The sequence below is a fragment of the Meriones unguiculatus genome, chromosome 1, assembly GCF_030254825.1.
Source record: "Meriones unguiculatus strain TT.TT164.6M chromosome 1, Bangor_MerUng_6.1, whole genome shotgun sequence".
Taxonomy (NCBI): Eukaryota; Metazoa; Chordata; class Mammalia; order Rodentia; family Muridae; genus Meriones; species Meriones unguiculatus.
In genome coordinates, this window is record NC_083349.1 from 164,591,194 (window position 1) to 164,618,850 (window position 27,657).

Consider the following 27,657-nt stretch of genomic DNA (forward strand, 5'->3'; position numbering starts at 1 on the left):
CGGGCGGGGAGGGCGAGCTCTCACTCCTCCAGCCAAACTGGGGTGCCTTGGGCCCCGCCCGAGGCCACTCCAGCATCCGAAGCCCCATCCGCCCCAGCGGGATGGCCGCAGCGGGGGAGAGCGGGGAGGTGATACCAAGATAGGGGAGGGGTCCAGCGTCGGCCCCCGCCTCAGCCCGCGAGGTTGGTACGGACCGCGAGTGGCTCCGGTCCCGCCGGCAGCTCGCGCTCGCGGGGGCGGGGTGCGTGGGGGCGGGGCGGGAGGCGCTGTCACAGCCGCGGCCGCGCCGCGCATCCGCCGCCGCCGAGGGCACCACGCGCTGGCCCGCTCGGCTGGGCTCCGGCCGCGCGCCCAGCATCCCCGGCCCGGCCGGCTCGCGCGTCGCCTCTTGGGGCTCCCATCGCTGCCCCGCGCCTCGCCGCCCGCGCCCTCCCGCGCGCTCCGGGGCTCTGGCCGCCGCCTAACTGAGCCCAGAAGCAGCCGGGCCGTGGCAGCGGGCCGGCCGGGGCTGAGGACGAGCGGGCCCACGGCTATGAAGTGGCCCCCGAGGGCACGGAGCCGGAGAACGCCCCGAGAGAGAAGCGCGCACATAGCAGGGAAGCAGCCTCGGGGCACTGTGGCCAGGGCATAGGACTGCTACCCGCTATGGACCGCGCCTGGGACGATACGGACTCGCTGCAGCAGGTCAGTGTCCCGCGCCCTGAGCTCCCACCACCGCGATCGCACAGAGCCCCTTTATGCGTCCCCATCAGTACCCACGCCATGTCCGCCCGCGTGCGCGGGATGTGAGTGTGTGTGTGTGTGTGTGTGTGTGTGTGTGTGTGTGTGTGTGTGTTGCACAAAATGGGGACAGCGGGGGGAAAAGAGCCGGCTGGCAGGGCCTGCACTCGAGGGGCTAGGAAATAAAGCTAGAATGCTGCCTGCCCCGCTCCATCAGGATGAAGGCAAGAACTGGTTCTCGGAGTCTTGTAACAACTGGTCTTTCTCTTAGCTATTCTGTCCCTTGCCACCTCAGCAGGTGGTTTCCGGTAGCCCACAGGATCACAGGAGTAGGGGCCAGCTTTAGCCGCACAGCACCCCTGCTCACCAGCGGGCACCCCAACCGCTCCGCCTCTCCTGGGCATCTACAATTTAATTATTTTCAGGGGAGCCAAGCGCTGTGCATCTTTTCTGTGGGTGCTGAGGAGCTGAGAGATGTCAAAAGTGACAGCGATGAATCCTTGAGTCCTTCAGTGCAGCAAAGAGGAAGGAGGCGGGACCAGGTCCTTACCTTCCTCTGTGCTCTTGATCACACAAGTTCAGAAAAGGAAACTGAGATGGGAGGCAAGAGCGAAAGTAACAGATCCAGCACCTCAGGGAACAAGGGTGTCATTCTCCTACTAAGAAGCTCAGGTCAAGAGCCCACCACACCCACCCCACTCCACCTACCCATAGGGACTTGGTTTTAATGGGTTACCACTTTCTCCGTCAGAGCTAGTCCTGGTGCACTGGCTGGAAAGCATATAGAAGCTGCAGCTGCTACGGCGGCAGATTTCCACTGCACAGGACCCTGAGAAGGGCCTTTTGTTGACAGTGGCTTCTCCAGTACTTCTCTGTGGAGTGCTGTAGCTGGAGTGTCCAGAAGCATCTTGATCTTGGACTGTCTGGCATACAGTTTCCAGTGAATGAGGTGGATAACCATGTGCCTGGCACAGTAATAATGGTGTGTGTGTGTGTGTGTGTGTGTGTGTGTGTGTTATGACAAGTGCACGGCTTCATAAGTGACAGGTGTTGAGGTGGGTATTTAGCCGAGGAGGGCTGTTGCTCTATGTCTTCTGTCCTTACATCTCCCTTTTCCATGGAGAGTCACTACAGAGCATAGGCTCCTTTCAGAACCTGCTCAGTTGGTCACCACTATCGACCTCCCCGAAACCAAACATCAAGCCCTTTCTGTGTTCATGCAAGATAAAGGTGAAACCCTCCCAAAACCTCCCAGTGGGCTCAGTTCACTTCCAGGATTCCCAAAGGGTCCTGGGGGTTGCATTCCATCTCCTCTCTGCACCCTTTCAACAAGAGAAAAATGCTTTCTAGGGGTGATGGGACCAGGGAGATGCATTTGTGCCCCATTTGGCATTGAGGCCATTGTCTTCCTGCTCCCATTTGTGTAGCTGCTCCCTGAGTGTTAAGGGCTAATCCCGTGCCTGTGGGTGTGGTTGGATATGTGCATGTGTTTCAGAAGGAGGTGCTGCTGAATGCTCCACCTACCTGAAAATGGGGGGGGGACAGTTAAATCACTAGAAGGGATCCAACTACTACCTGTATCAGGAGAACAAGCTGCCGAAGGGAAGAAGCCCATTTCTTCTTCTCGAGCTTTTCAATACACTTGGATTTTTCCCATGGATTTTAGGGAGGACCAAGTGCATTCATGATATGGAGCCTGTAGTGGTGAGACTTTGCAAGAATAAGATATGGAAGAGGGTGAGCTGAGCAGGGGGCCAGACTCTGGGCTAGGGATTCTTGGGTGCTCCTCTCCCTGACAACTGTAGGAGAGGCCAGGCCTCAGCAAGAGGAGAAATCAGAGATTGAGAGAGGCAATGAGGAGGCAGAGTGAAGCCTTAGACAAGGTGCAAAGCCTTCTTCCGCAAGTCTACTGCATCCCAGCCTCATCAGTCATCCTCTCCCAGGGAGGCCCCTCACTGGAGCGTGTGGACTGTCTACCCAGAAAGATTCTGCTGGAGTCAGGGTGGCTCACAACAGGGAGAGGTCATGAAATCCAAAGCAAAGTGTTGCAGGACTATTAAGGCGAGCCTGCTGTGGCTTCACCCATTGTTGAGAACTGGTCACCTCCTGGCCTCGGCCAGTCTTACCTGGTCCTGGAATGTAGTGTAATGGGGAAAGAGGGAGAGCATGGGTGAGCCTGACATCTAGGAAAGAGGAAGAGAAGCCTCCTTTAGGCAGCATCTTCCTTGTCAGGGCTCCAGACAACAAGATCTTTGGAAAATCCCCGAAGACCAGCAAGGAGACATGGTCATGGTCCAGAGGTTACATGCCCCTAAATGGGCTTGCTGGGGTCCTACATGTCAGTACCCCTGTCCCTGGCTAAGTGTACTTTGAGGGGAAATGAGTCCTCTGAGGCATGTTTTCCTGACATTCTGTAATTCGGGGAATCTTTGTAGACTGTTAAGGAGAAGGGCCATGAATGTTAATTTCGTCTATCTGTTCAATACATTCTCCTTCCCTTCACTATTCTCCCAGTATCTGGGTCTCCCTCCCACCCTTAACCCATGTAGATATCTAACCTCTGACTTTGAACTGGAACCTACCCCTCCTGATCCAGAAACAAATTACCCCGAACATCTCTCCTCTGAAGAGCAGCAAGAATGGTATTTTCATATCTAGTGATTTTTCATTGTAATCATTCCGTATTACCAGAAAATGGTTGTCTAAATTTTTTTTGAAATTTATAAACACTCTAAATCTATGACCACTTCCTTTCCATGCTGAAAGGTGACTGTGGCCAGAAGTCACCCAGAATTCAGTCCACTTGCATTGACTCTAAGTATCTACTGTGTCCTGGACGCTGCACCTGGTGATGAGGACATATTGCATCAAACAGTCTAAGCCCCGTGTTTTCTGTTTAGCTTTGGGAAGGTTGTGTGGTTTGCCTGCATTTTTCCCCTGCAGCTACAGCAAATTTACTTTTCTAATGAGGTTTAGCTCCGGCCAATATTAAAATGAGTCTGCGCTCCCTGCACACACACCAGCTGACAGCAGCAGAGGAGGCAGGCTCTGCGCCAAGTTCCTGGCAGGGATTAAGGCTTTGCCATCACCAATAAGCCCCAAGGTAGAGAGTCTAAGTCTAGATCAAGAGCTGGATGGGTTGTAGGACTTACCATGCCCAAGGGGTCGGAGGTCTTCTGTTCAATGCGCAGGGCTGTGGGGCAATATTTCTTTCTCCCTACAGGCATCAACTGTGCAGTCCAGTCATGTGCTCCTGTGAAGGAAGTGGGACAGTGATGGAGGGCAGAAAGGTGTGTGTCAGGAGGGACACGGTGCCAGAGACCAGCTCCCCATTATCATAGTGTGGCCTGGATCCTAGCAGTGAGGCTCTGTCATCACTATCCTGCCCACCTTCTTTGTTTCTAGAACAGTGAAAGGATCTGACCACTGTGGCCAGGCTCTCTAGGCTCAGGATTGCTGCTAGATGTATGACTGTGGTTTAGAGTATGAGATAACCCATGTTGAGCGTAGGGTGAGTTGCTTCTGTTTGCACACCAAGCAGTCCCTCACCACTCCAGCCACAGTTCAAGGGTTCAAGAGCCACCTGTGGCCAGCTGCTACCATCCTGGAAAATACATTCAAAAAGCTGCCTCCAGCCCAGAAAGCTCTTAAACAGTTATTGTGACCATGCCTCTGCACAGACAGTTTGGCATAGTGTGTTCATGGGAGCTACAGTCGCTAGACTTGGATCCTACCTCTGCCTCCTCTTAGTTGAATGGCTTTTAGTTAAACACTGCTTACCCTGCTATGCCTCTGATTCTTCATCTCTAAAATGGGAGTAATATTAAGATAGTGAAGAGGAGATGAGTCATTGCAGTTCATCATGCTAATCGCTCAGAATGCACAGTAGCAAGTGCTTTTTGTTTTTTTATTTGAAAATAGAAAGCAATTTGTATTCTTCGTTTATTTGGCAATTCACAGAAGTGCTTGCCGAGCAGCCCACTCTGTGTCAGACTGTGTGCCATCAGCACGTGGCCCTGCCTGCAACACAAACCCCTCCAGGGCCTCTTTTTCCTGACCTGAGATAGAATACAGCCCTGGAGGTAAAATATGACTGGGAATGTGGCCTTACTTTAAATGACTGCTGCCAGATGAAAAGGGGCTGCTTTTGCTGTAACATTTAGTTTCAGCCACAAAGTCAGCCACTGTAGCACCTTGCTGAGTGGGATAAAGGGATATGAGGAGGTTCTTCCTAGGCCTATCACACCCCTGGTCTTATGGATATCAAAGCCAGAAGGTGGTGTCCATGAACTCTGTGGAGGCCAGAAACGAGAAGGCTTCCTGCCAAACAGGAATCAGCTGTCACCCACCCAGCAACTGTGTAAGTGAAAGAGCCAGCTTAGCCCTAAGTTTTGGCCCCAGCTGTGTCAGGAACTCACTTCAATGATGGAACCTGTGAGGTGCCTGTTTCCTCATCTAAAGTCTGAAAAGCATGAACCAAATTACATCTGCCCACTCAGTAAAAAGTCACGTCACATAGATCCTCTGAAGCACATGCCAGGAAACTGGTGTCCCAGAGATGGGAGGCAGCAGGTGAGGACAGAAGACAGGGAGCATGTGAGGGGCTGGTGCATGGATGCACAGCCACCAGGCTTCTCCCAGCAACTGGGCTCTGAGACTCCAGACTGCTTCCTGCACTTCTAGATGAGGGGACAGATGTCACAGTGGCTCCACCCTGGACTAAGTCCATGCATACTTCAGTGTCTTCTCCCACACTGCACTCTAACTTTCCTCACACCCCAATGGCCTGTCTTTGTTGAAAGAGAGGTAGATGAGGGGTTGAGATCCTCCGGCTTAAGACCTGGCTCTGGGGATTCTAACGCCTCATATCCCAGATCTGTAGCATTCCGATTGAGGATCACATTCTTGAGCCTCAGAGACTGGGGAATCATCCTCACCACCCATCATCATCATCATCATCATCATCATCATTGCCTTGGCACCCACTCAGAGCAGAGCTGCTTCCAGGAGCTGTTCCCAGGTGGTAACTTGGGAAGCACAGTGAATGGAGACGTCTGTATATCAAGGAAGATACTGTGCTTCAGAGACATTTCTGTGGCCATCCTAATAGACAATTATTCCTCCTTGGCAGATAGCTCTAGTAGATAGCTCTTCCCCCCTTTTCATCCATTCTACCTGCCCCATCAGTTCACTCCCTCTCTCCCCACCATCCTTTGCCTAAAGGCCTCACAGTAAAAATGGCACTGTTTTCAGAGGCTGAGGGAGTGACCAGCTGGCATTACACACTGCTCAGCCAGAGGCCAGGGACCCTCACTCTGCGGCCTGCTTAGGATGATGAACAGCCTGTAGGCATGTGATTTTCTTTCTCCGTCAGAGTTTCTGAACTTAAGCTGACGTATGACTCTCCTAACTCATCACTTGTCGATATTAACTTCTTCTCCCCCTCATAAATCTCCTTCTGTGTCTCGCTCGGAGCAAGCGGCCGCTGCTCCAGCCTCCTCCCCTGCCAGGCTGCAGACTGCCGCCTACAAATACCCATTATTCTATGGGATGTACCAATAGGTGCGCCCCAAACTGATTTCTTCATAGTGATATTCCTAAGAGACCAACCAGAAAGATACTGAAAAGCTCACCTGTGACCACATAGGACACTAAGCTTCAGGAGAAGCTTTCTGGGCCTACCTCTTGAGAGCTGGGCCTATGGAGATGTCCTTGTTGGCCAGGTCTAAATGAACCATGTGTACAACAAGCTCCTTTTAATTTATTGTGTCAAAAGGAATGGAACATAAAACTTGCCATCTTAGCCATCTTAATTGTACAGCTCAAGGAGTCAAATATAATCACTGTTTCATAAAACCAAACTCCATCTTGCAAATTGGAACCTCTACGTCTGTTAGATACCACCACCCCTGCCCTGTGCTTCCATCCTTCCCTGTGTACATCATATGAGTAATACTCTCATCATTTGTCCTTTTTTGACCCATTTGTTTCTCTTATTATGTCCTCAAAGTTCATCTATGTGGCACATGTCAGAATTTCCTCCTTTTGTAAGGATGAGTGATATCCCACCGTAGGCACATACAACAAACATTTCATTTGAACATTCATTCAGTGAAATGATTCTGTTCTGCCAAACCATGGAGAACAAAATGCTAGATCAATGGTAGTTGGCCCCAATTGCCCTTTCTGATACAGGAAAGTCCCAACAGATACACTGTTACTTGGTGTGAAGTTATATGTCAAATGCCATACCTGTTTGGGCTTCTGTTTGCTCCCTCCAGCCATCCTGCATTTCCTGAGCATCCTCAGGTGCCCAGTTCCCTACATGATCATAGCCTGTCCAGAACTGGGAGCTAAACAACTTAGCAAGTATTGGGACAAACAAAGGAAAGAGTCTTCTACACAAATAAACTGGTCACAGAAGGATGCCAAATGTCTTGTGCCAATACCAATCCTGTTATCTTTCTGGTGCCCTGAAGGTGAAATCTATGTGCCCCTTTAGGATCCTTGTCTGGTCTCAGAGCCCATGGGGCCCTAGAGAGCCCTCTGGGGACATAGCAGGCAAATTGGCCTTACACATGTGCCTTTGCAATATTCAGGCTTCTTTGCAGAGAGGCAATCAGTGATGCATAGCCACCCTGCTGCTTGCCATGTAATATATAGGCCAAGACAAACATAGATAGTGTCAGCATAATCTCCACATGTGGGACTTAGATTTAAGAGGCCCTCAATTCATCACATCCACACCTGCTATGTTTTCAAGGAACAGCACACACAAGCTGGCCGCTCTGGCTAATAATACAGCTATAAGCATGTTCCCCCATCAGCCTTCAGCACATCATATTAACTGTTTCTTATCCTGTCAGTAGGAATAGCTGATGCCGCACAGCATGGACCTTAGGGATAGAACAGGCATCTCTAGAAGGGAGAGCCTAGGGTTGGGAGGTTTGCAAGAATGAAGACCCCAGGAACCTACAAGCCGAGGTAAAAGGACAGGGAAATTATTGCATCCAAGAGTACCTGGTCCTACATCCCCATTGATGTACCTTAGTACCCTGACAGCTTTGGCCATAAAACCCACAGAAATCCATAGTCCCTCTTTAGGTGGGATCTTGGAGGCTGGATGGGGATTCAGGGTTACCCTGTGAAAGAAGAAGGGAAGGGAAGGGAGAAATACTCTCTAACAGGGGTCAGAGCACCAGGGCAGCCACAGTGTCTGACTTTCATCTCCTCTGGCTTTTAGTCCCAAGCCTCTGTTATTCAGCCTCAAAAAGCAGAACCATAGGGAGAGTGCATAGAATGGGGTTTGGGGCATTGTTGAGGAAGCCTGCTGTGAACAAAAGCAGGGTGAACCAGGGCCAGAGTGCCAGCTTCCAGACAACACAACCTTTCCCCACATAGAAAGCCTGCCTGCCCTGGGCCACCTCCACTCATCATGCTATTGCATACCAACCACCTATATTCCCAGGAGCCGAAGTCTCTGCACAGCCCAGCTGTACAGAATATGCCAGAAAAACTGCCCAGCAAGCAGTTGGTACTGACCCCTGGGAAATAACTGAAGTGCTCCCTTCTCTTCGTCTTTTCCAGGTGGTGGCTTCCAACTGAATTTTTGAAAGTTTTTATTACCATATATTAATTGTATGTAGTAATGTGTTTCTGTGATTTTCCTGCACATATAGAATGTTCTTTGATATTGCTGTTACCCTCTCATGTCCCCCTCCCACTCCTACAGCTCTGTTTTTGCAACAAGGTGCTAGTGCTGACTGCCAGTGCTATTATATTTTTCATGATCTAAGTAATTTTAGTGCTAATTGTGAACCAGATGCTTCCAATGGATTCCCTCAACCGACTACAAATAGCCTTGTGAGGGTTACAGTTAAGGCACCTGAGCTGCGGAGACAATGGTGACATTTCTGCTTTGTGTTGGGCTCTGGGCCCCAGGTGGGAATGCACAGGTTTGACCTGGAGGACAAGCATCAGATCCAGCATGTGTGTGGCGGTTTACAAAGCCCCGTATCTGATGACTGGGTTTGGGGAGGGTGAGGCTAGGGAAGGCACAGAGCTCAGGAGCATCTCGCTTTGCCAGCACCGGGGGATGTGAGGCAGAGAATGGCCTGAAACAGCATCAGAGTAAAAAAGGCAGCTCCAGGGAGCAAACTGGTGCCAGCTGAGCCACCCTTCCCTTAGGACAAAAAGCCCTACTATTACCCAAAAGAATCTGCATGCTATTCTAACATACTAAAGGTTCAGACACTTGGCTCCAGGGTGAGCCTCACTCTGGGTGTTCCTTGGCCTGCTTCGTCCCAGTGCACAGGTATAGCAAGGGCAGAGTAGTTATCTGTACCAGGCTCCACCCTGTATATGGACAACGTCACCTCCACTTCATTCAGGCAGCCTAGCCATGGGCTGTCCAGTCTTGAGGGTCTCAGAGAAGATATGCAGTATTTTTCCCAGCCTCAGAGCCAAGGATTCTAGGGGATTGCAGTGCCTCTCAGGTTAAGACCATTCACTGCCAACTGTTGGTGCATGGCAGCCTGGCACAGGGAGAGATGTGGCCTCCTGGCCAGCTGCCCACATGGCTTCTGCTACTGCTGTTTTGGAGCAGCTATAGCTCTACGAGTCCCTGCTGCCTGCCCGGTAGCAAAATAGGCTGAGTCCCTCCTCTGCAAAGCAGGAATCTATTGGTGGTGCTGGCCCAGCGGGTATTCAGTAACTGTGGGGCCATGCCCACAGACGTCCTGAGCAGCCCTCAGGCCTCTCACGGGGCACTAAGCATCGCAGCAGGCTGGGTGGAGAGATTCTTTAAAACCAGCATGGGTAAACACATAATGAAAGAGAATGTTGTCATACCGTGTATAGTCCAAAGGCAAGACAAAGTCCTCCTGGGGTCTCTCTGTGGCATTGTGTGAAGTACACTGCCAGTCCTGTGCCTATCTCCGGGGAGTAAGATGAGGTGGGGAGGGCGAGGATGTGAGAATGCTCCTTTTTGAGGCAAGTCAGACTCACTAGCTCCCAGAGCTCATAACTCAGGAGGGAGAGCCAGCATTTGGATCTGCTCGCATCTGAAGGTTGACATGAAGCCTGAGAGAAGGCCCATGACTTGCTCAGGGAAGCAGAAGAATGAAAAGTGTCCGTCTGTGCTCATCACTCACTCCCACACTCAGCACCTGCACAAAGACATGGTGGACCTGGACCACTGGTGGGACCCAGGTGTTCCACACTCTACCTGTGGCTGACCTGTCGACTCCTGTGAGTGATCACCTCATCACACCTTCAAGCCAGTCCTAGTTTGGATTGAATAACAACAACAAAAGTGTAAGGTCACACCAACCCTACAGAGCCAGAGGCAAGAGAATTTCCCTTTCTCAGTTGCCATTTGAGCATACAGCTACAGTACCCAGCAGGGAACGGCCCTCTGTCACAGGGCTGAGAGGGAAAAATTGCCACTCTCAGGCAGAAGACTATCCCAACAGGAAGCTAACAACATACCTTAGCCAAAAGAGATGTGGTAGATGTGTCCCTGCAACCTGGGACATTTGGGAAAATATAACCCCTTCCTCCCAACCTCTTCTTCTATTAAGAAAAAGAAAGAAAAGCTTTGGGATTATAAGGGTGTAATGACCAAATGAGATATATGGCACAAGAGAACTTGGAAAACACCTCATGAAATTTTTAGAGGTCTGCCTCCTACTCTAGCACTGCAGACAGAGAAAACTGGCATGTTGGCATCATCCCTTTCATAATAATCCCAGGCCAGAGGGTGGCACATGAGATACCCTTTCACCAACAGGAACACAGTCACAACAGTGTCCAAAAGGCCTTAGAAGCAATAACCAAAACTGAGCTGTAAACCCGTGTTCTCCCACAGCTGGCATACTAGACCTCTGCACACATGCTCCAAAACATATGTGTGTCAAGAAGGGAACCCCTGCCATCTGAAGTCCTTCAGGAGGTACACTGTGCTTTGCCATCAGCCTTAATGTGTTGTCAGGGTGGAAAATTTAGAGCCAACCGTTTCCTGATTTAAGTTGTAAGTATCACACCTAGGAAGATGAAGGGCAGGGACCTGAGTCGCTTACTTTGATCAGATGAACCCTTTCTACACCGTCAGCATCTGAGGGCAGTGGGAAGGAGTACTGTGGCTGATCTGATAACAGACTCCCACCTCCCAGGGTCCGTGCAACCACTGGACACTGATGCTCACCCCAGGCACATCAAACAATGACGGAAGCCTGGAAAAAAGAAGCAGGAGTGTGGAGGCCACAGCAGGGAGGCAGATTTACAGCTGAAGAGCCATGGGGTGGAAGAGTCCCTGCTGAGCTTCCTCCCAAAGTATCTGTAGTTCCCTGTCCCTGGGGCTGGCCTTGACACTGACTCTGGACCCTGGCTGCATGTCATGTGGTAAAGCCAAGGTTAGGCCCTGAGAAGAAACTGTCTCTGACTATCCCAGCCCCTCTCTTTCTCCACCTCATTTTTAAAGGAGCCTTAGAAGAGCAGTGGTTTTCTCTGGAAGCAGTCAAACAGAAGCAAGCTGTTTATTGGTACCAGATACACTCTAGATTGTTTATACTAACTAATAACCTACCTGGGGAAACAACACCCTATTCCCATGAGAAAATGGAGGCTCAAAGGAGAAGAGGTCACAAGATGCCTAGGACCCCAGCTCTATGCTACTGAACCATTCTCATGGGCCACTCCTTTCAGGAAGAGGAAAGCAAGGGGGGGGCAGAGAAGTGATAGACAATGACAGTTAGAACATATGACTTGGTTTGTCCTTGTTGTTAGAGTTGGGATCTATGATGGCTGGGCAAGAACTAAGGGGCTCAAAGAAGGAGAGGGTGGCCTGGTGGTTTGTATTAGGCACAGAACCTCTAAGATGGCCCCTGGCCCCTGTGATCTGTTACTCCATGTGTTCACATATCAATATCCTCCTGTTTCTCACTACCATCTGACCAACAGAATGTGTGGGGGGGGGGTTGGATCTGTCACTGCCATAGCTATAGCCCATCCTGTAGGACTTGAAGTAGCTCTGATTCTCTCCTTGCTGACTTTGTACAGTAAGAGGTCAACAGAGGGGAGCTCTATGACAAGGTGTCATGACATAGACAGGCTATAGGAGGTCAGCACCTGTGGACCCTGTGAGTTTTGCCAACAACCTGAGATATCATGGAAGTGGATCCTTCCCCAGCCCAGCCATTCTTTTGGTGAGACTTCAGCACCCAGGCCTAGAGTCCTGATCTCAGACACTGCAGACAGCAAATACATGCTATTTGAAGTGCCTCAGCACATGGTAATTCTTTAGACAGCAACAGCTTATGAACTTGATTCCCTTGTGGATGGTGACATTCCCTCCCTAAAGTTGGCATGTCTTTCAGATCAAGTCCATGGCAAGGAAGAAGACATAACAGGAAGAAAGGTCAAGGAGGTGAGAGAAACTGAAACTCTCCCCCAGATTAGGATGTAGGGTTCTTTGCAGGCAGGGGCTGAAAGGCCCTATGCTATGTAGCCACTGTCCTGTAACTGGCAATTACACACCTTCCCCCATCTAACCAATGAGCACTGACTCCTCCACCTAAGGAGTCATCCGTCACATTTCTGCTGCATGGTGGCTCCTAACTGGTGCTCCTCCATGGCCTGGCTGGCCATTTCCAGCTGTCCTCAGTTCTTCAACAGATCTCCAGTTGTTGTCACCTGTTTGGCTCTGCAGTCCTCAAGAGGCAAGCAGTGAATTGCCTAATAATGTCCTGCCTGTCCATCCCATAGACATGTGATGGCTCCACAGGACAAAACACGGGTGTTTGATCCAGGTCCTCCTATGCATTAGCTCTGTGGAAAACAGGCGTGTCGTGTGTTTTGGTCTACAGACTGCCAGCGTGACCCAGGTAGCTTCAGGAAACCCAGCTGGAACCATTATTTATTCTGTTTAAATTTCTGCCATGGACTAGAAAGGACTTGGACTTCCAGATAACCATGCTAAGCTAAAACCCAGTTTTCATTTTAAACCTAATCGTAATCTAAATCCAATTCAAGGCTGTTTCTAGAAAAGAAAAAAGAATTATCTTGATTTTTTTTTCAACAAACCATGTGGCTTTTGACAGTGTTGGGCTGGAAGAAAAGAAAACCATTCTTTACACCAAATCTGGGGTGATATAATGGCCCCTTCTCCCTGAGTCCTCAGCTTGGAGACAAAGATGACAGGAGATCAGAGTCTCGTGCTGCCTTTCCTATCAACAAGTGCCAGGCAGCAGGGGACAGGCCACAAGGGAAGACATTGACATTTCCTGGGTCTATTCCTTCCTCTCTTCAGGCAGCATAGAAATAGGATGCAGAATACAAGTAGCCTTAGGAACCCTATAGCTTCTTCCTGAGGCAGAAATCTCCAGTGAATGGATCCAAGGGTAGACCAGGAGAGCCAGAAAGCAAGACTCAGAAGAATCCATATAAAGGGGATGGAGTGGACATTGAAGGAAGCAGGAGGCAAGGTTCACAGCCTCCCCTACATTTAACACTGAGACTCTGAGCCTAAGCTCCTATGTCTTCCAATGCAAGGTGGGGACAAGGCCTCCTGCCTACCATGCAGAGCTTTGTGACTATCAAAGAGCTTGGCTTTGCAAAAATGCCATGTATCAAGGCAGGGTTCTGAATGGAACTTCTAGGCGACCCCTTCCTTCTTTTTTTAATATATAATTTATTTAAAGTTATTTTATGTTCATTGGTGTGAGGGTGTCAGACCACCTGGAATTGGAAGTAGACAGTTGTGAGCTGCCATGTGGGTGCTGGGAGTTGAACCTGGGTCCTTTGGAAGAACCAACAATGCTCTTAACCCCTGAGCCATCTCTCTAGCCCTGACCCCTTCCTTTCTTTACCTTCCCTTACTCCCCTATGAATGAAGAACAGGAGGCTCTACAGGCCCCCTATGTGTTCTAGGGGTTGTCATACAGGGAACAGCCAATGTCTGTGTCCTGCACCACAGGAGAGACTGTCGTGAGCTCAAGACAGCAACGCTGTGGCTGAAGGGCTGGGGCTGGGTTAATGAAGTATGGATTGACTAGGCTGCAAGCTGATTAGGTCTGGCATCAGGCTTTTCCTGAGCAATGCCTGCAGAATCAATACTAATCCCTTGATCCCATTAGGGGCTCCTGTAGATCCCTGGGACAAAGTCCTCGCCTCTGTTTCTGTGGAGAGGCCCTGTGTAGGAAAGAGAGATGCTGGGGTCAGGGCCAACACCTTTATATTCTTTAAAATTTCCCCTCATCCTTCTGTTTGCATCCCCCCATGGAGGGCCAAGAACCTCCCCAGTCACCAGGGTCCCCAGTTCAAGCCCCTCCTGAGAAGCTGACTGTGATCCTATAGAAAGATTTAGTCACCTCTGTCAGTTCCCAGGCTCCACAGAAAGGTTCCACATTCCTCTGTATGTCGATGAAAAGTGTTCTATTGGGTGCTTTGTTTGTTTGTTTGTTTGTTTGTTTGTTTGATGATGCTAGAGATTGAGCCTAGGAACTCAGACATACTAGGCAAGAATTATCTCACCGATAACACTGAACCCCACAGTCTAGAAGACTCATCTTTTCTTCATGGGTTTTCTAATTTTAGAAGTTAACTGAGAGAAGTCAAATGTACAGAATTACTGGGCATAAAGGCTTGATGCACAATTAATATTTTTCAAGTGGAGATCAATACGCCCATCTTCAGGTACCAAGGGCATTGTTTAAACATTGTGGGCTCAGGAGAAAGCCTTTCTGTCTCTGTAGACTTGGCCAGCCTTGAGCCCTCCTTACACACCACTCTGGCCCTCTTGGGCTAACAGATCCTGGTCTGTCCACCCTGTTCTTCCAGCCTTGGATGATATAGCTCCTTATTTTGTTCCCCAGACACCGCTAGCCTTCATCTATACCCCACAATACGTTGAAGCCTGCAGAAAAACATCCTGTGGCTAGCTCTCCCCAACTATGCCTATCTCCAAAGGTCTATGGGTTTTCATCATGACTCAGTTTCATAGGGAACTATAAATGGTGGCCCTCTGAAACTGAATCTGGACTGATACACTTGCCTGATGTCTTCATACTCATAGACACCAGTCATCATAGCTTCATGCTGTTAAAACAGCAGAGCTGAAAACTCATTAGAATTATTCCAGTCAACTTCCATGCTTGAAAGTAGAGATCAGGAAGGTGAATAGTGTGAACACAGTCACCCCTGGGGTGGCATGGCCTGTCACTGTCCTAGCTCTTGCTCCTCATCCAATAGGTATTTCTCACTGAGCCTTACCCATCGCACCCACAATATCGCCTTTGTCCCTGTTCACCGGGAACACCAGGGGATTGGAGGCTTCTCATATCCATATGTGCTGGGAAGAGAGGCCAGAAGTCACTGAGGTCAACCAGAAGCATGTGTGTGAGCAATGGCATGAGAAATCATGAACGCAGCAGACCACCAGCACCCACACTTCTCCATACAAACACGTCCTTTCTTGCCACAAAACCCCTTTCAGAAGCTGCTTATTATTTCTCAAACACCCTGTTCTCTCCACCCTGATTCTGCCTTCTCACAGCTTTCTGTTGGTTCTTTTGGCTGCCCCAGCCAAGGCCTCAGAAACCATTATGGTCTGTGCTGTTACCACAAGCAATCACCACATTTCTCCTAATCTTGGCTGAAACCATATTCTGTGTGGGACAAGCCACCTTGGTCTCACAGTCCAGTATAGGGACAGCCTATACCCCTGGCCTCCTGCCCAAAGCCAACCACCATTGCCATTGGACCCATCCCCTGCTGGCCAGATGGTGTTCTCCAAGTCTGGGGGCTCTCTCTGCTCTACTTAATAACCGCCTGGTAATTAGCTCCACGATTTTGCCACTATGCTTATAATAGCCTCCATTAAAGTTATGGGGTTTTCAAGCTGTAATGGCTTCCAGAGTAATTAATGCACAACTGGGTTTATTGCTAAATTTATTTTTAGAGCTTGTTTCTCTGCCTCCCCTCCCTTTTCTTTTATAGATTTTTTTAACCAAAAAAAAAAAAAAAGTAATGGAATCAGACACTCCTAATGGCCCCCTACCTCATGCCCATATCCTTCATATTGTCCCTTCCTGTTCCTTCTTCCTGTTCCAGCATCCAGCAGATATTGGGGTCCACAGTTCAGGTAGCTATGATGGAGGAAGGTGGCTCTTAAGCAAGTGTTATCCAGGCAACAACTTAGAGCCACATGGCCTGGATGTAATTCTGGCTCCATCATTTCCTGTCTCTGACCAGGGGCAAATTGCTTACCCATATTGCTTCAGTGAATCCAGCTGCAAATAGAAATAGAGTGTCTGCCTCTCAGGGTAGCTCTGAGGACAGCACAGAGTAGATGCATAAACACTGTCAGCCATCTTTGTCATCGGTCACCATGAATGCTGTAGGAAAGCCAGTTATGATGAGCAGTGCAACAGTCAGACACAAGGAAGGCTGAGTGCGCCACAGGTCTGAGCAGCTGCCCAGAAGGAGAGGAGTGGCAGCAGGAAAGCACCACACAGGCTGAGGCCAGTGGGTGCTCACCTCCTTTTTTCTGCTTCACTTCACCCAAACCAGGTTCATTTGAGAACTAGACATTTCTGAGGCCCCCGCTAGATCTAACATCCCTGTGCTGGCCCATTCTCTGTCAGCATGTGCTCCCTCCTGGGTGCCCCACTGTTGGCCTATCACGTGGCACTTAACCCACTGCTCTCATTCCCTAAGGAATGAGATGGGGCCAGCTGACACTGATTCTAGAAGCTTCGAGCCGTTCATGAGAAGGGCTGGGCATGGGATGCTGGCTTCCCCAGGGTGATGCTCTTGAGTAGAAAGCATAACTTGGTCTCCCAGCAGACACTAGGACTAGTAGAAAGAAGACCTGAGGAGAAGAAAATTACACACCATTTCCAAAACTGGGTCACAAAATGCCCTAGTTGGCCATAACTCTCACCATTGGCAGAAACCAAGAGCACATGTGGGCTGGATGGGACACAGTATGGCCTGTGGGGTGACCGTCTAACATGTAGTGATGGGCTCTGGCATGATGAGCATATTGAGGGCCAGCCAGAGTGCTAAGTGTTCCTATGAGCCATGGACCCGGCAGCATCTGCACAGGAAGAAGGGGAGGAAGAGAAAGAATGGATGTGATCATCCACAGCAGGGCTATGAGCTGGTTACACTTTCTCTCCTATCATAGGGGAGAGAAAGTTCCCCTAGAAGGGTCTACCAGCAGACCCTCTGCAGGGCCAGGAGTGAATTCCATCAAGTTGTTCTACAGCATGGGGTCTTGCTTGGGGCTCTTCCCACTGCTGTTTTTTGAGAAGTGTCTCCCTACTACCTGGCAGCTCCTTAGACAACAGCTCCTCTCCCCGCAGATGCTCAGCTCTGATCTGAGGCTCATCCTTCGAGAAGGTGGTGCCCTGCAAGCATCCCCTGCAGACACAAACAGAGGAGAGCACTTAGAGCCTCTCCTTGTGGTGTCCAACCCTATCCACCTCTGCTTATCCTTGTGGGGGCCTCCTGAGGATGACGCTGGGCCAGAGCTATGAAGAAACTGCCTGTACTAGTATGAACAACATAGCAGCCAGAGTTTCCAGTACATGTCTGAGTGCTGAGACTTTAACTCACTTAATTCCGAGAACAGCTTTGGAAGGCAGGTGACTGATCAATACTTGAGAAACTAGTGCAAAGTTGATGGAACTGGCCAAAAGCTGCAGCAGATGTCTCTCAAGTCTGTGTCCTTAGGCACTGCATTCTACTGCTCCTGTCTTGTACATGTCTGCATGCCAAGGGAAGGACACAGGATCATTCATCCAGACAGTTATACAGAAAAGGCCCTGGGGAGGTAGAGACTCTTTGAGAACTCCTGGATGCTGCGGCCAGGAGTAGGCCAGTCTCTGCAATCTATCCACATCTCTGGTCCACCCATCAACTGCTCTCTCTTACAGGTATCAACCTCTGAAGGTTCCTGACCCTGCCACGGACTACTGCCCCTTCGCAGACTCCCATCAGGCTGGATTCTGCAAACTTGCTTCCGAAATGGGTGGGTGTGAGCGCTGGTGAGAGTTAGTGGCCAGTGTTCAGCTTCTGCCTCCCTGTGCCTGGCCGGCCGGCCCATGCCTATTCTTTTCTCCCTTGTGCTGCCGGCGCTCCGTGGCCACCCTCCCCTGACCTTGCCACCGCTCAGGTAATGAGGAGCTGTGGGTGCAGCCAGCCTTGGAGATGCCGAAGAGACGGGACATCCTTGCGATCGTCCTCATCGTGCTTCCCTGGACACTGCTCATCACCGTCTGGCACCAGAGCAGCCTCGCGCCTCTGCTTGCTGTGCACAAGGGTGAGCCCACCCCCATCCCTGCCCTGGCCTGGTTCTGGTAATAAAAGCTACCCTGCTATCATTCTTTTTATATCTGGGCCCCGGCCTTACCTTGGGGGGAATTTGGGGCCCTCTAAGACTCCACTGAAAGCCTCCTCCTCTTCCCCTTCCTCTTCCTCTTCCTGACCCCCATCTCCCCTTGCACACATTGTTTTAAGTACCTGGGATTTATTATAATCAAGTGCGACACAATCCAGACAGACACTAAGTCAAGTGGCTTGAAAAAGCAACTTGTTACTCTCAGTTCTCAAGACGATTGGGTTTGTAATGATACAGGAGTCAGCACGGGAGAGCACTGGTCAGGAGGCAGAGGGGGTGAAGCAAGTTAGGACAGAGCCTATAATGTAGTCATTTCAGATAGAGAAAAGCCATAAAAGCAATTAATCAGGCTTAGTAGGAGGTGGTTTGTTTTGGTCCGATTTTCCTTTTTTGAGACAGCTATATTACTATATTACTATATATCTCTAATTGGTATAGTACTCATTATGTAGGCCAGACAGGCTTCAAACTCATGGCCATCCTCCAGCCTCAACCTCTCTGGTGTTATTACCAGCATGCACTACCATGTCTCAAAGGTGGATAGCATGGATAATTTCTATGAGCCTTTGGATTTTGGGATGGTTTCACTTGCCCTGTATTTGGGTCTTGGGTGGTTTAGGCCAGAGGAAGATTGGCTTGGGGAAGGTCTGATGAAGATGCAGGAATGCAGTTGTTCGCTGTTCCTAGGAAACAGGTCCCAGAGAGCAGTCCCTTCTGAAGTCCACAAAGCTCTGAATTGTCAAAGCAGTACCAATGTTTAAAGAATTAAAACAAACAGGATCAGTGTGTACACATGCATACCCAATTCCATAGTGGGCAAGGATGGGCCACTCAGCAGGGGTGGAAAGGAAGGTGCAGAGTCCTGGACTATACTGTGGTTTGAGGGAGTGTTTTTTGGTTTTGCCTTCATTTTGAACTGTTGAGGGGCAACCCAAGGCTTACTGCGTGGTAGGTGAGTGCTATACCTGTAGAACTACACCCTAGCTTGTATTGTGCTGAAAAACCTCTCAAGGACAGTGTGCCCTTTGCCATCAAATTTCCTGCTTAGGAGACTAACTGGGGAAGAGTCTTCCCAAGAGCAAGTGGAAGAGCCGGGATTAGTGTCCTTTTTTTTTTTTTTTCAATGCAGTTTATTCAGGAACCTTGAACAATCATCTGACCCTGGGTAAAGCCAGCCCACTTTAAATAGCCTCTGGGTACCCAACCTCAGCATGCCACGTGGGCAATGCAGATAGGTCCACATACATGGAAGCAAGCCAGATCCTCAGCCTTAGCCAAATGTGGAGTTGTTTGTGACAGAGAGCACTCACCATCGGGAAGGTGGAAGGCGGAAACCAGCTCCATCTTTCAGGCGCGGCATTACGCAGCTCTCTACAGTTCCCCCTTTTTGTTTTGGACGCATCAGGCAAGAGTAGAGGTCTGATCTCTGATATTAGAAATAAATTGGGACTTTGTACTGATGTTCATTTAGGTGTCATCACCCAAAGAGCATCAGACCCGTCTGATACCTTTTTCTCAGAGGCGGGACTGGGGCATCAAATTAGTGTCCTTCTAACTATGGGTCTTGAGGTATCTTTTCTACTCACACCCAAATCTCCACCCTCAGACCTTCCTTGCCTTCCACATCTAGCTACCTCTCATTCAGTCTTCCTAAAGCTACCTTCTGCCCAACCTAGCTGCGACACTCTCAGGCAGGCAGCAGTTCTGCCATCGAAAGGTGCACCATCTTTCCTAGGAACGGGAAAGAGGAAGGTACCCAAGCCATTTCTGTAACAAATCGGTGTCTGGGGAACCGCTATGGTCAGAGACCTCAACTGATTTGGTTACAACAGTATGGAGCTCACAGCCCATGCTGTGCTGTCCACCAAGGAAAGCAGTCAGTCCTTCAACCTCCCTACAGCTCCCCAGTCTTCTTGCTGAAGTCCCCTTGCCCTTGCTGGGTGCTCTGGTACTCTGCATGATGTCACCTCCTGCTCACAACACCAGTGCCTCTCTTTGGGGCTTGTCAGTTTAGAATCATGGTTTTCCTGTGAATACATCATTCCAGAGGAGTTAAAACTACCATCTATAAAATGACATAATGTCTGTTGTCCTCTTGGCAGAGTGAGGGTCAGAGACATCACACCAAGAGCCTTTTAGGATTCAGAGTTGAAAAATCCCTGAGGCCAGGGTGAAGGATAGAGTGCAGGTTGCAGCCAGGCCCTGACCCATGGAGAACTTCCCCAGGAAACAGGCTCCCACCTGTTTCAGATGATCTGGATAGTAGAGGGCTGTGCAAAATGGCTCTAAATCTCCACCCTCAACCCCAGTTTCCAAAATATTATCAGCTACCAGATAAATTAATTCTTACCTGCTGGTCAGAATATCCCTTTTTCCTCAACATCGTTTTTTTTTTTTTTTCACTTTAACCCAAAACTCTCCTCTGATGGCTACATATCTGCCAATCTCCCTGATTCCCCCCCAACACAACACACACACACACACACACACACACACACTCAGAATTTAATCCATGTCCTTGTGACATTACTTTGTAAGCGCTCCCTAGGAGAGAAAAGTGGATCATTTGGGCTCATCTGCATTGGACTTCACACCTTGTGCAACCACCTGTTGTTAATGGTGATGACAGGATAGTAGGTGGAGAGAGAGCAGGGGAGCCATGGCCCAGCATCTTGTGACTGAGTTCCAGCCCTTTAAGGTGGCTTGCTCATATCATCCTCATCATAATAGCTGGAGCCACAAGGAAGCAGGTTAGCTAGTGTCCTACACAGGAGTTGATAGTACTTGTGTGTGCCTAGCTGTGATCCAAGCCCTTGATGTGTGCTATTACCTATACAATAACTTCATCAAACAGATGCTATAAGCTAATATTACTAGCTCCACTTTATGGCCACTGAAACCAAGGCACCCAGAAACTAAGAAACTTATTCTAGATCATGCAGTTAACAGCAGACAGCAGAGTGTGAGCGTAGGTTTCCAAGTCTGCTACTGGCCATTAACACCCCTCCTGAGATATGTGTGAGCTGTGACCACTACACTCTATTTGACTCATGAATCCTTCAAACCCAGAAGCATAACTTGGAAATGAGGGACCTGATGAAAACAAGAATGCCAGTAGCCCTGATTGCTCCTCCCAGTGGGCCTGCCAGCTTCCCCAACCAGGCTAATGTTCCAGATGTGAGAAGTCTTCTGAGCTGTCCAAGTTGGAACTGCTCGCCTAGGCAAGGAGACTAGAGGGCTTCTGGGAAATCTTAAGTTCCTTTTGAGATCCAAATTGTGCTATAGCCACCCACTCCCACCACTTTCCGGCTCCATGGAACCCACACCACAGAACATGGCTGTTCCTCTGTGCTGTGTGAGGTGAGAGTCCGGACACTCTTCATTTAAAACCTGATGTACTGAGCGACTGGAGATAGGTGACTGGAAGGTGGTCAGCTGCATTCAAATAGCTACACGCATGTCAAATATGATGAAGGGGTCATTTCTACGTCATCCCGGAATTCCAAACTGGGAAAATTCTCATGAGAGTTCCAGGACCACAGGTTGGAACCTCTGGTCTAAAGATGGAAGCAAGGAGACAGGCCCTGACATTGGTTCTTCAGGGGGGCAGGAGACAAGACTGTCTTGGAAGGGGGTGGGGTGACTTTGAGCCCTATATCAGAGCCAGGCCAGCGCCCTCGTCCCCTCCCTCCCCGCACCGCCTTCTCCCACCCCTGCAGATGAGGGCAGTGACCCCCGGCATGAGGCACCACCGGGTGCGGACCCTAGGGAGTACTGCATGTCTGACCGCGACATCGTGGAGGTGGTGCGCACAGAGTACGTGTACACGAGGCCGCCACCGTGGTCCGACACGCTGCCCACCATCCATGTGGTGACACCCACCTACAGTAGACCCGTGCAGAAGGCAGAGCTGACGCGTATGGCCAACACACTACTGCATGTGCCCAACCTGCACTGGCTGGTGGTGGAGGATGCTCCACGCAGGACACCGCTGACATCGCGCCTACTGCGTGACACCGGCCTCAACTACACACACCTGCACGTGGAGACGCCACGCAACTACAAGCTGCGAGGCGATGCCCGAGACCCTCGCATCCCGAGAGGAACCATGCAGCGTAACCTGGCCCTGCGCTGGCTGCGGGAGACCTTCCCCCGGAACTCTACTCAGCCAGGTGTAGTGTACTTCGCAGATGATGACAACACATACAGTCTGGAGCTCTTTGAAGAGGTGCGCTGGGGACCAGAGGAGGGAGAGTAGCAGGTGGGGCTCCAGGAGACTGAAGGATGTGGGGGCCCTACCAAGACAGGAGCAGAGAGTAGTCCCCACGTGGGGACGATATGGCCTGTGCAGACACACGCAGGGAGCCTCAGGCTGCGCTCACTTCACTGTACACTGCAGAGAACCAGGAAAGATGTGGGAAAGCCTTTTAAAGGAGCCCCGCCTGTTAAAAGGAAGACTGAGACGTGTAGCTCCCAAGCCCCAGTCTGGGAAAAGAGACCTTTTACATGGGGTCATTTAACACAGCCACCAGAAACCGCTTAGGTGGACAATTTGAGCATCCCTGTTAAGTTTTAAAGAGGGAGGCTCATTTTAAACTTTAAAATGATACTACTGAGAGGAAAGAACATTGGGCCACATTGAGAAGATGGCCAACATCTTGGCTGAGAGTTGTCTTACATGCAGCCTGGGGTACGATTCCTCTAGGGATTCCTCTGGAAATCGGTAGCAGGAGGTCTGGAGGCCGGACTGGGGGGACCCACACACATAACTTCACACAGTCACTAAGTCATCCACCTAGACTTAGCGGCATGGTCATCGTAGACCCAAGTGTCCTGACTCAGGTTCTCACCTTGTAGATGCGCAGCACAAGGAGGGTGTCCGTGTGGCCTGTGGCCTTCGTTGGTGGCCTTCGGTATGAGGCCCCAAGGGTGAATGGAGCAGGGAAGGTGGTTGGCTGGAAGACAGTGTTCGACCCCCACCGGCCGTTCGCGATAGACATGGCCGGATTTGCCGTCAACCTGCGGCTCATCTTGCAGCGAAGCCAGGCCTACTTCAAACTACGTGGCGTGAAGGGAGGCTACCAGGAAAGTAGCCTCCTTCGAGAACTTGTCACACTCAATGACCTGGAGCCCAAGGCAGCAAACTGCACCAAGGTAAGACCCTCTTCAGAACTGATAGCTAGTAATACAAGCACCCACAAACACCTTCAGACCTTATGTAGATCGGTGGGCGGGGACAGAGAAGAGGTCTCAAAATAGCTTTGCTTGTCTACATTTCATACCCAGGATGGTAGCTTACTGTGAATAAGGTGGCCACAGTGACATGGGGAGAGGTTTCCATCAAGAAATCCTAAGGATCACTGACTCTCCATAGGGTGATCTGTGTTCCATGATCCCTCCTGACTACACATATGTGCACACTAATTCAAGTGCACACTTCCATACATGCGTGTATACACGGCACACACATGCACACTTGGGAAGTCTTGAGATGTCTCTATTTTCTAGATTTCTTGCTTCCAGAAGGTATTTTGAATGTGTCACATATACAAACAGAAAAAAATGAGGGGGTGGATAGAAAAAAAAGAACAGTTTTAAAATGGAGTGAAAGTGGAAAGGGACGGGGCAGAAGAAATACTTGCAAGGTAGGGGAGGATGCCAGAGGGTGACCGAATGAGCTGAGGACCCGTACCACTGCATTTTGTGTCTCTGGATATGCAGATCCTGGTCTGGCACACACGGACAGAGAAGCCGGTGCTGGTGAATGAGGGGAAGAAGGGCTTCACTGACCCCTCAGTGGAGATCTGAAACTAAGGATGCAGGTAGGAGAGAAAGCCAGACTGGCCAGAGCACTAGACAAGCAGCATCTCAAAGGATCATCCTCCATCTCTAAGGACTTCTCCTTTTGGTCTTTAATTGTGGGAGAACAGGACCAACATGGGCAGGAGAAGCATGACCAAAGATTGTGTCCCTGACAACTAACTGGCAGCTTGACTCCTTCTGCTAGAATCACTTTCTTCCTATGTTATTGTCACGGGGTGTGGCCTATAGTGAGGGGATGTAGAATAGGCTTGTTCACGTGGTCCTGTGGATTACTTGAGACACACAGCTGTCATAAGGACGCACCATACTGGATCAGTAGTCCTGTGGCTTTCAGTAACAAAAGGTCTCACTAAGCACAAGCCCTGGAGGCCACCGCCATGCCAAGCCACCATTTGTCTTTTTGGCCTAGTGTCATTTCTCTGTTTTTGGCTTTTTCATAAGTGGAATGGGCTGTCAGGGCACTGAAATCCACCTGTGGCACATAGCAAGTCCTTTGCAATATTTCTTATTTTTGATTGTTTACAGCCACTGGGGTAGGCCACTGTTGTCTACCTATACTTTAGAGGTGACAGTGCTGTCAGAAAAGCTAAATGGCTTGCCCAAAGTGACACATTATTAGCCCAACAAATTTATGCTAGGTGAGTGGCCAAGCCAAGTATTTTTGAGGGTTTTGTGTGTGTGTGTTTGTTTGTTTGTTTGTTTTTGTTTGTTTGTGGTTTTTGTTTGTTTTTTTTTTTTGTTTTTTTTTTTTTTTTTTTGCTTTTGGCTCTTGGAAGCACCACCTTCAGGATTGACCACTCCACACCCTACCGCAGATTTGGGAAGCTCGCACCAGACAAATACCTTGATTTTTGTCTCAAGCATTCTGTCCTAGTTGTGGTTCCTACCCCACCTTGCCCCAAGCTGACACCTGTATTGTTCCCACTTTCCCTAACAGGAACCTCCTTCTCAGACCTGATCTTGGCCTTCCATCCTCTCCCATGGCTGATAGTCACTCTGAGGCAGACTCCTGAGGAACGGCATCATCTCTTGTCTATTCTGAGGGCTTCCAAGAGAGCCTGGCTTAATGCCAGGATAAGAGACAGAATTTAAGCACAGAATTCCAGACCTGTTGTTCTCTCCATCAACACAGCCAGGGGCTTAAAAGACCGGAGGGCTCAGCACACCTCCTTGGAAGCTTCCTGCATTGATGGGGCTGTGTGAGCAGGTGACGCTGTTTTGGAGTGATGCTGGGGCAAGGGAGATCAGAAAACCCCAGTCGAGTGAAGCATGGCTCTCCATGGCTCCCTACTCTTGGGCCCAGCATGACTACACAGCATGTGCCCAGAGAGGCATTCTAAAGACCAGAGAGCAGCCCGGGGCATGAAGATGCCCCAACACTCCTCTTTCACACCTGCTCTTCCTCAGAGCTGCTCCCAAATCAGAAATACCTCTGGCTCTCCTCTGGTTCATGTTTACAGGGCATAAGGCTGTCTTGGATCCCACCTGGCACCCAGCCCTGCATCGGGGGGAGCCTAGGCCTACCTACAGCTCCCCCTGTACCTCAGGCTGTGGGAGAACAAAGCCCCTTCCCATGTCCCTCAAGCCTCCTGTGCCAGAATCAGCAAGGTGGTGGGCCTAGAGCCAGCACAGGTCACTGACTGACCTGGATTCAGAACCAAGTCACCCCCAATGTCCACACTGCCTCTCCAATACCCCTGGGCTGTAATGACCCTTGCCGGGCTTGGACTGAGGAGGCAATTGCCCTCTTCCTGGAACCCCTGAGAATCACAGACCTCGGGGCTGGAGGTAACAGTAATAAACAGGCAGAGCTCTTCCTGATAAAGTGTGAGGCCCAGCAAACCCAGCTCTTTCCTGCACAGATTTCTGGGAGAGGTGTATAAGCAGGGGCCTTGAGGACAACACTGAAAGACCTGAGCACACACTGCTTTGGAAATCACTCTATCTTACACAAAACCAGAAAGCTTGCCAAGCCAGCCTGCCTCGTGCCCACTGCCCCTTCTCCACCCCAGACAGAACAGTAACCCCATGCTGTTGCACCCACCCAAGAAAAGCATCTGCCTGGGTCTCCAGCATCGGACAGGCCCCGGGTTCTGGTCGCACGGGGCCCTCTGGTGGTAATCTCACTCCAGCTCCTACAAGTTGGAAGCACAATTTTCCTCCTAAGTGGGAAAAAGGAAAGGGCGCAAGCCCACTGAAGAGGCGTTTTATTTTTTAACTGCTAACAGCTCCCCCACTCCATTAAAACCCATAGGACAAGCCCAAGAGTCATTCAGAACCCACTCTTGGGCAGATGAGACTCAGTCACACATCTAACATTCAAAGAATAGCATCTGCGGCCTATTTTGAAATGGACTTAACTTCCCACAACCTTCAGGAAACCACCTGAATCAGACCCCACAGCCGCCTTGTAGGGCTTTTCCCCCCAACCATTTAAACTTTGGCTATTGCTTTGGAAATTTACCCCTTGGCATCAAAATGAGTTTCATAGGAGAGGGGCACGGGGCCTCTATCTGATGAGTGATTTTATGTCTGGACACTCTACTGCTCATTCATAGAAACTATCAATGAATGCCAAGGTCAAATCGGCTGCTGAGGCTGCCTTCTTAGCCAAAGCCCAGTTTCCTAAAAAGGAAATTGAAAATGGGGAAAAAAACAAAAACAAAAACAAAAAACAGGGATTTTTTTTAATGTTTATTTTTGGCAGATGCTAATTCAGTTTGTTTTCTCCTAATATCCCCTCTTAGCTGCATGTGTATTTATTTATAATTACAACCCTGGTGGACTGCGGCCTTCATCTTTCTTGGAAATGAGTTTGTTGCAAATCAGAACTGGGTCGATGATGATAACGTGTTCTCCAAACCCGGGCTGTTCCCTATGCCCTTGCTGGAAAGCCCCACCACAGAAGAGTCAAGCCAGGGGTTTAGGAGCTCCATGGGCAAAGGCTGGTGTGAGGGTGGAGCCCAAGCTGCTGCACCATCTGGTCTGTTTTAATTTAACTGTATTTAATTTGTTTTCAAAATTAAAAGTCAAATATGGTTTTTAACAGTTGTAATCCTCTTCAGCCCTGCCTTATTTTATTCTCATTTATTAATTTAACCATGCAGCAAATATTTACCAAATGCCTGCTGTGAATAGGCATTCTTCTAGTAACCAGCACATAGCAGTCTTTGTGGAGCTTACCCACCAAATACAAGAGACAGACAATGATAACGATGCAGCATTTCAGGTGTGAGATGCTGAAAGGAGAAGAGCAGAGCTGGTGGGAAGACGGAGGGTAACAACAGAGGTCCTGGGGTTCTACAACGCACATCAATAAAGTCCACCCTCATATGGAAACTTAGAATAGAACAGCAGCATGCCATTGTGCAGCTGAGGCAGACAATCCTGACGAGAGAAATGTCCCCCAACTGCAGAGTGCTTCCCATACCTATAGCTCAGAAAAAAGAAAAGCACAAAAGAGAGAAAAAGAGAGAGAGAGAAAGAGAAAGAAAGAAAGAAAGAAGGAAGGAAAAAAGGAAGAAAGAAAGAAAGAAAGAAAGAAAGAAAGAAAGAAAGAAAGAAAGAAAGAAAGAAAAAGAGAGAGAGAAAGAAGGGTGACTGTGTTGTGCCAGGGAGGGGTAGAGGTGGCATGGGACAAAGAAAGCCTAGAATCATCTGGTCTCTGAAACCAAAACCAAGATAAAGTTTTTGCTTTCTGCTCTAAGTGAAAT

The 27,657-nt window shown here is 49.7% G+C and overlaps 1 protein-coding gene across 2 annotated transcripts; it reads left to right on the plus strand.

The window, feature by feature from the left end:
• The first annotated feature begins 364 nt into the window (after positions 1 to 364).
• Positions 365 to 26,999, plus strand: B3gat1 (beta-1,3-glucuronyltransferase 1). 2 transcript variants are annotated; one of them, XM_021661058.2, is made up of 7 exons: positions 365 to 684; positions 17,658 to 17,768; positions 17,897 to 18,043; positions 21,841 to 22,349; positions 22,979 to 23,275; positions 23,843 to 23,943; positions 24,882 to 26,999. In XM_021661058.2, the coding sequence occupies exons 3-6, from the start codon at positions 17,932 to 17,934 to the stop codon at positions 23,927 to 23,929; spliced, it is 1,005 nt and encodes a 334-aa protein (XP_021516733.1). In that variant the 5' UTR covers positions 365 to 684; positions 17,658 to 17,768; positions 17,897 to 17,931; the 3' UTR covers positions 23,930 to 23,943; positions 24,882 to 26,999. The 2 variants fall into 2 exon arrangements, with proteins under 2 accessions (XP_021516733.1, XP_021516735.1); XM_021661060.2 differs by having other exon boundaries at positions 17,658 to 17,752.
• Positions 27,000 to 27,657: the final 658 nt, after the last annotated feature.

Bases quoted from the DNA above. Each gene is read 5' to 3' on its own strand.
- B3gat1 (XM_021661060.2), top strand. The intron at 18,044-21,840 runs GTGAGCCCACCC...CCACCCCTGCAG, and splicing joins TCTGCTTGCTGTGCACAAGG to ATGAGGGCAGTGACCCCCGG. The intron at 22,350-22,978 runs GTGCGCTGGGGA...CTCACCTTGTAG, and splicing joins GTCTGGAGCTCTTTGAAGAG to ATGCGCAGCACAAGGAGGGT.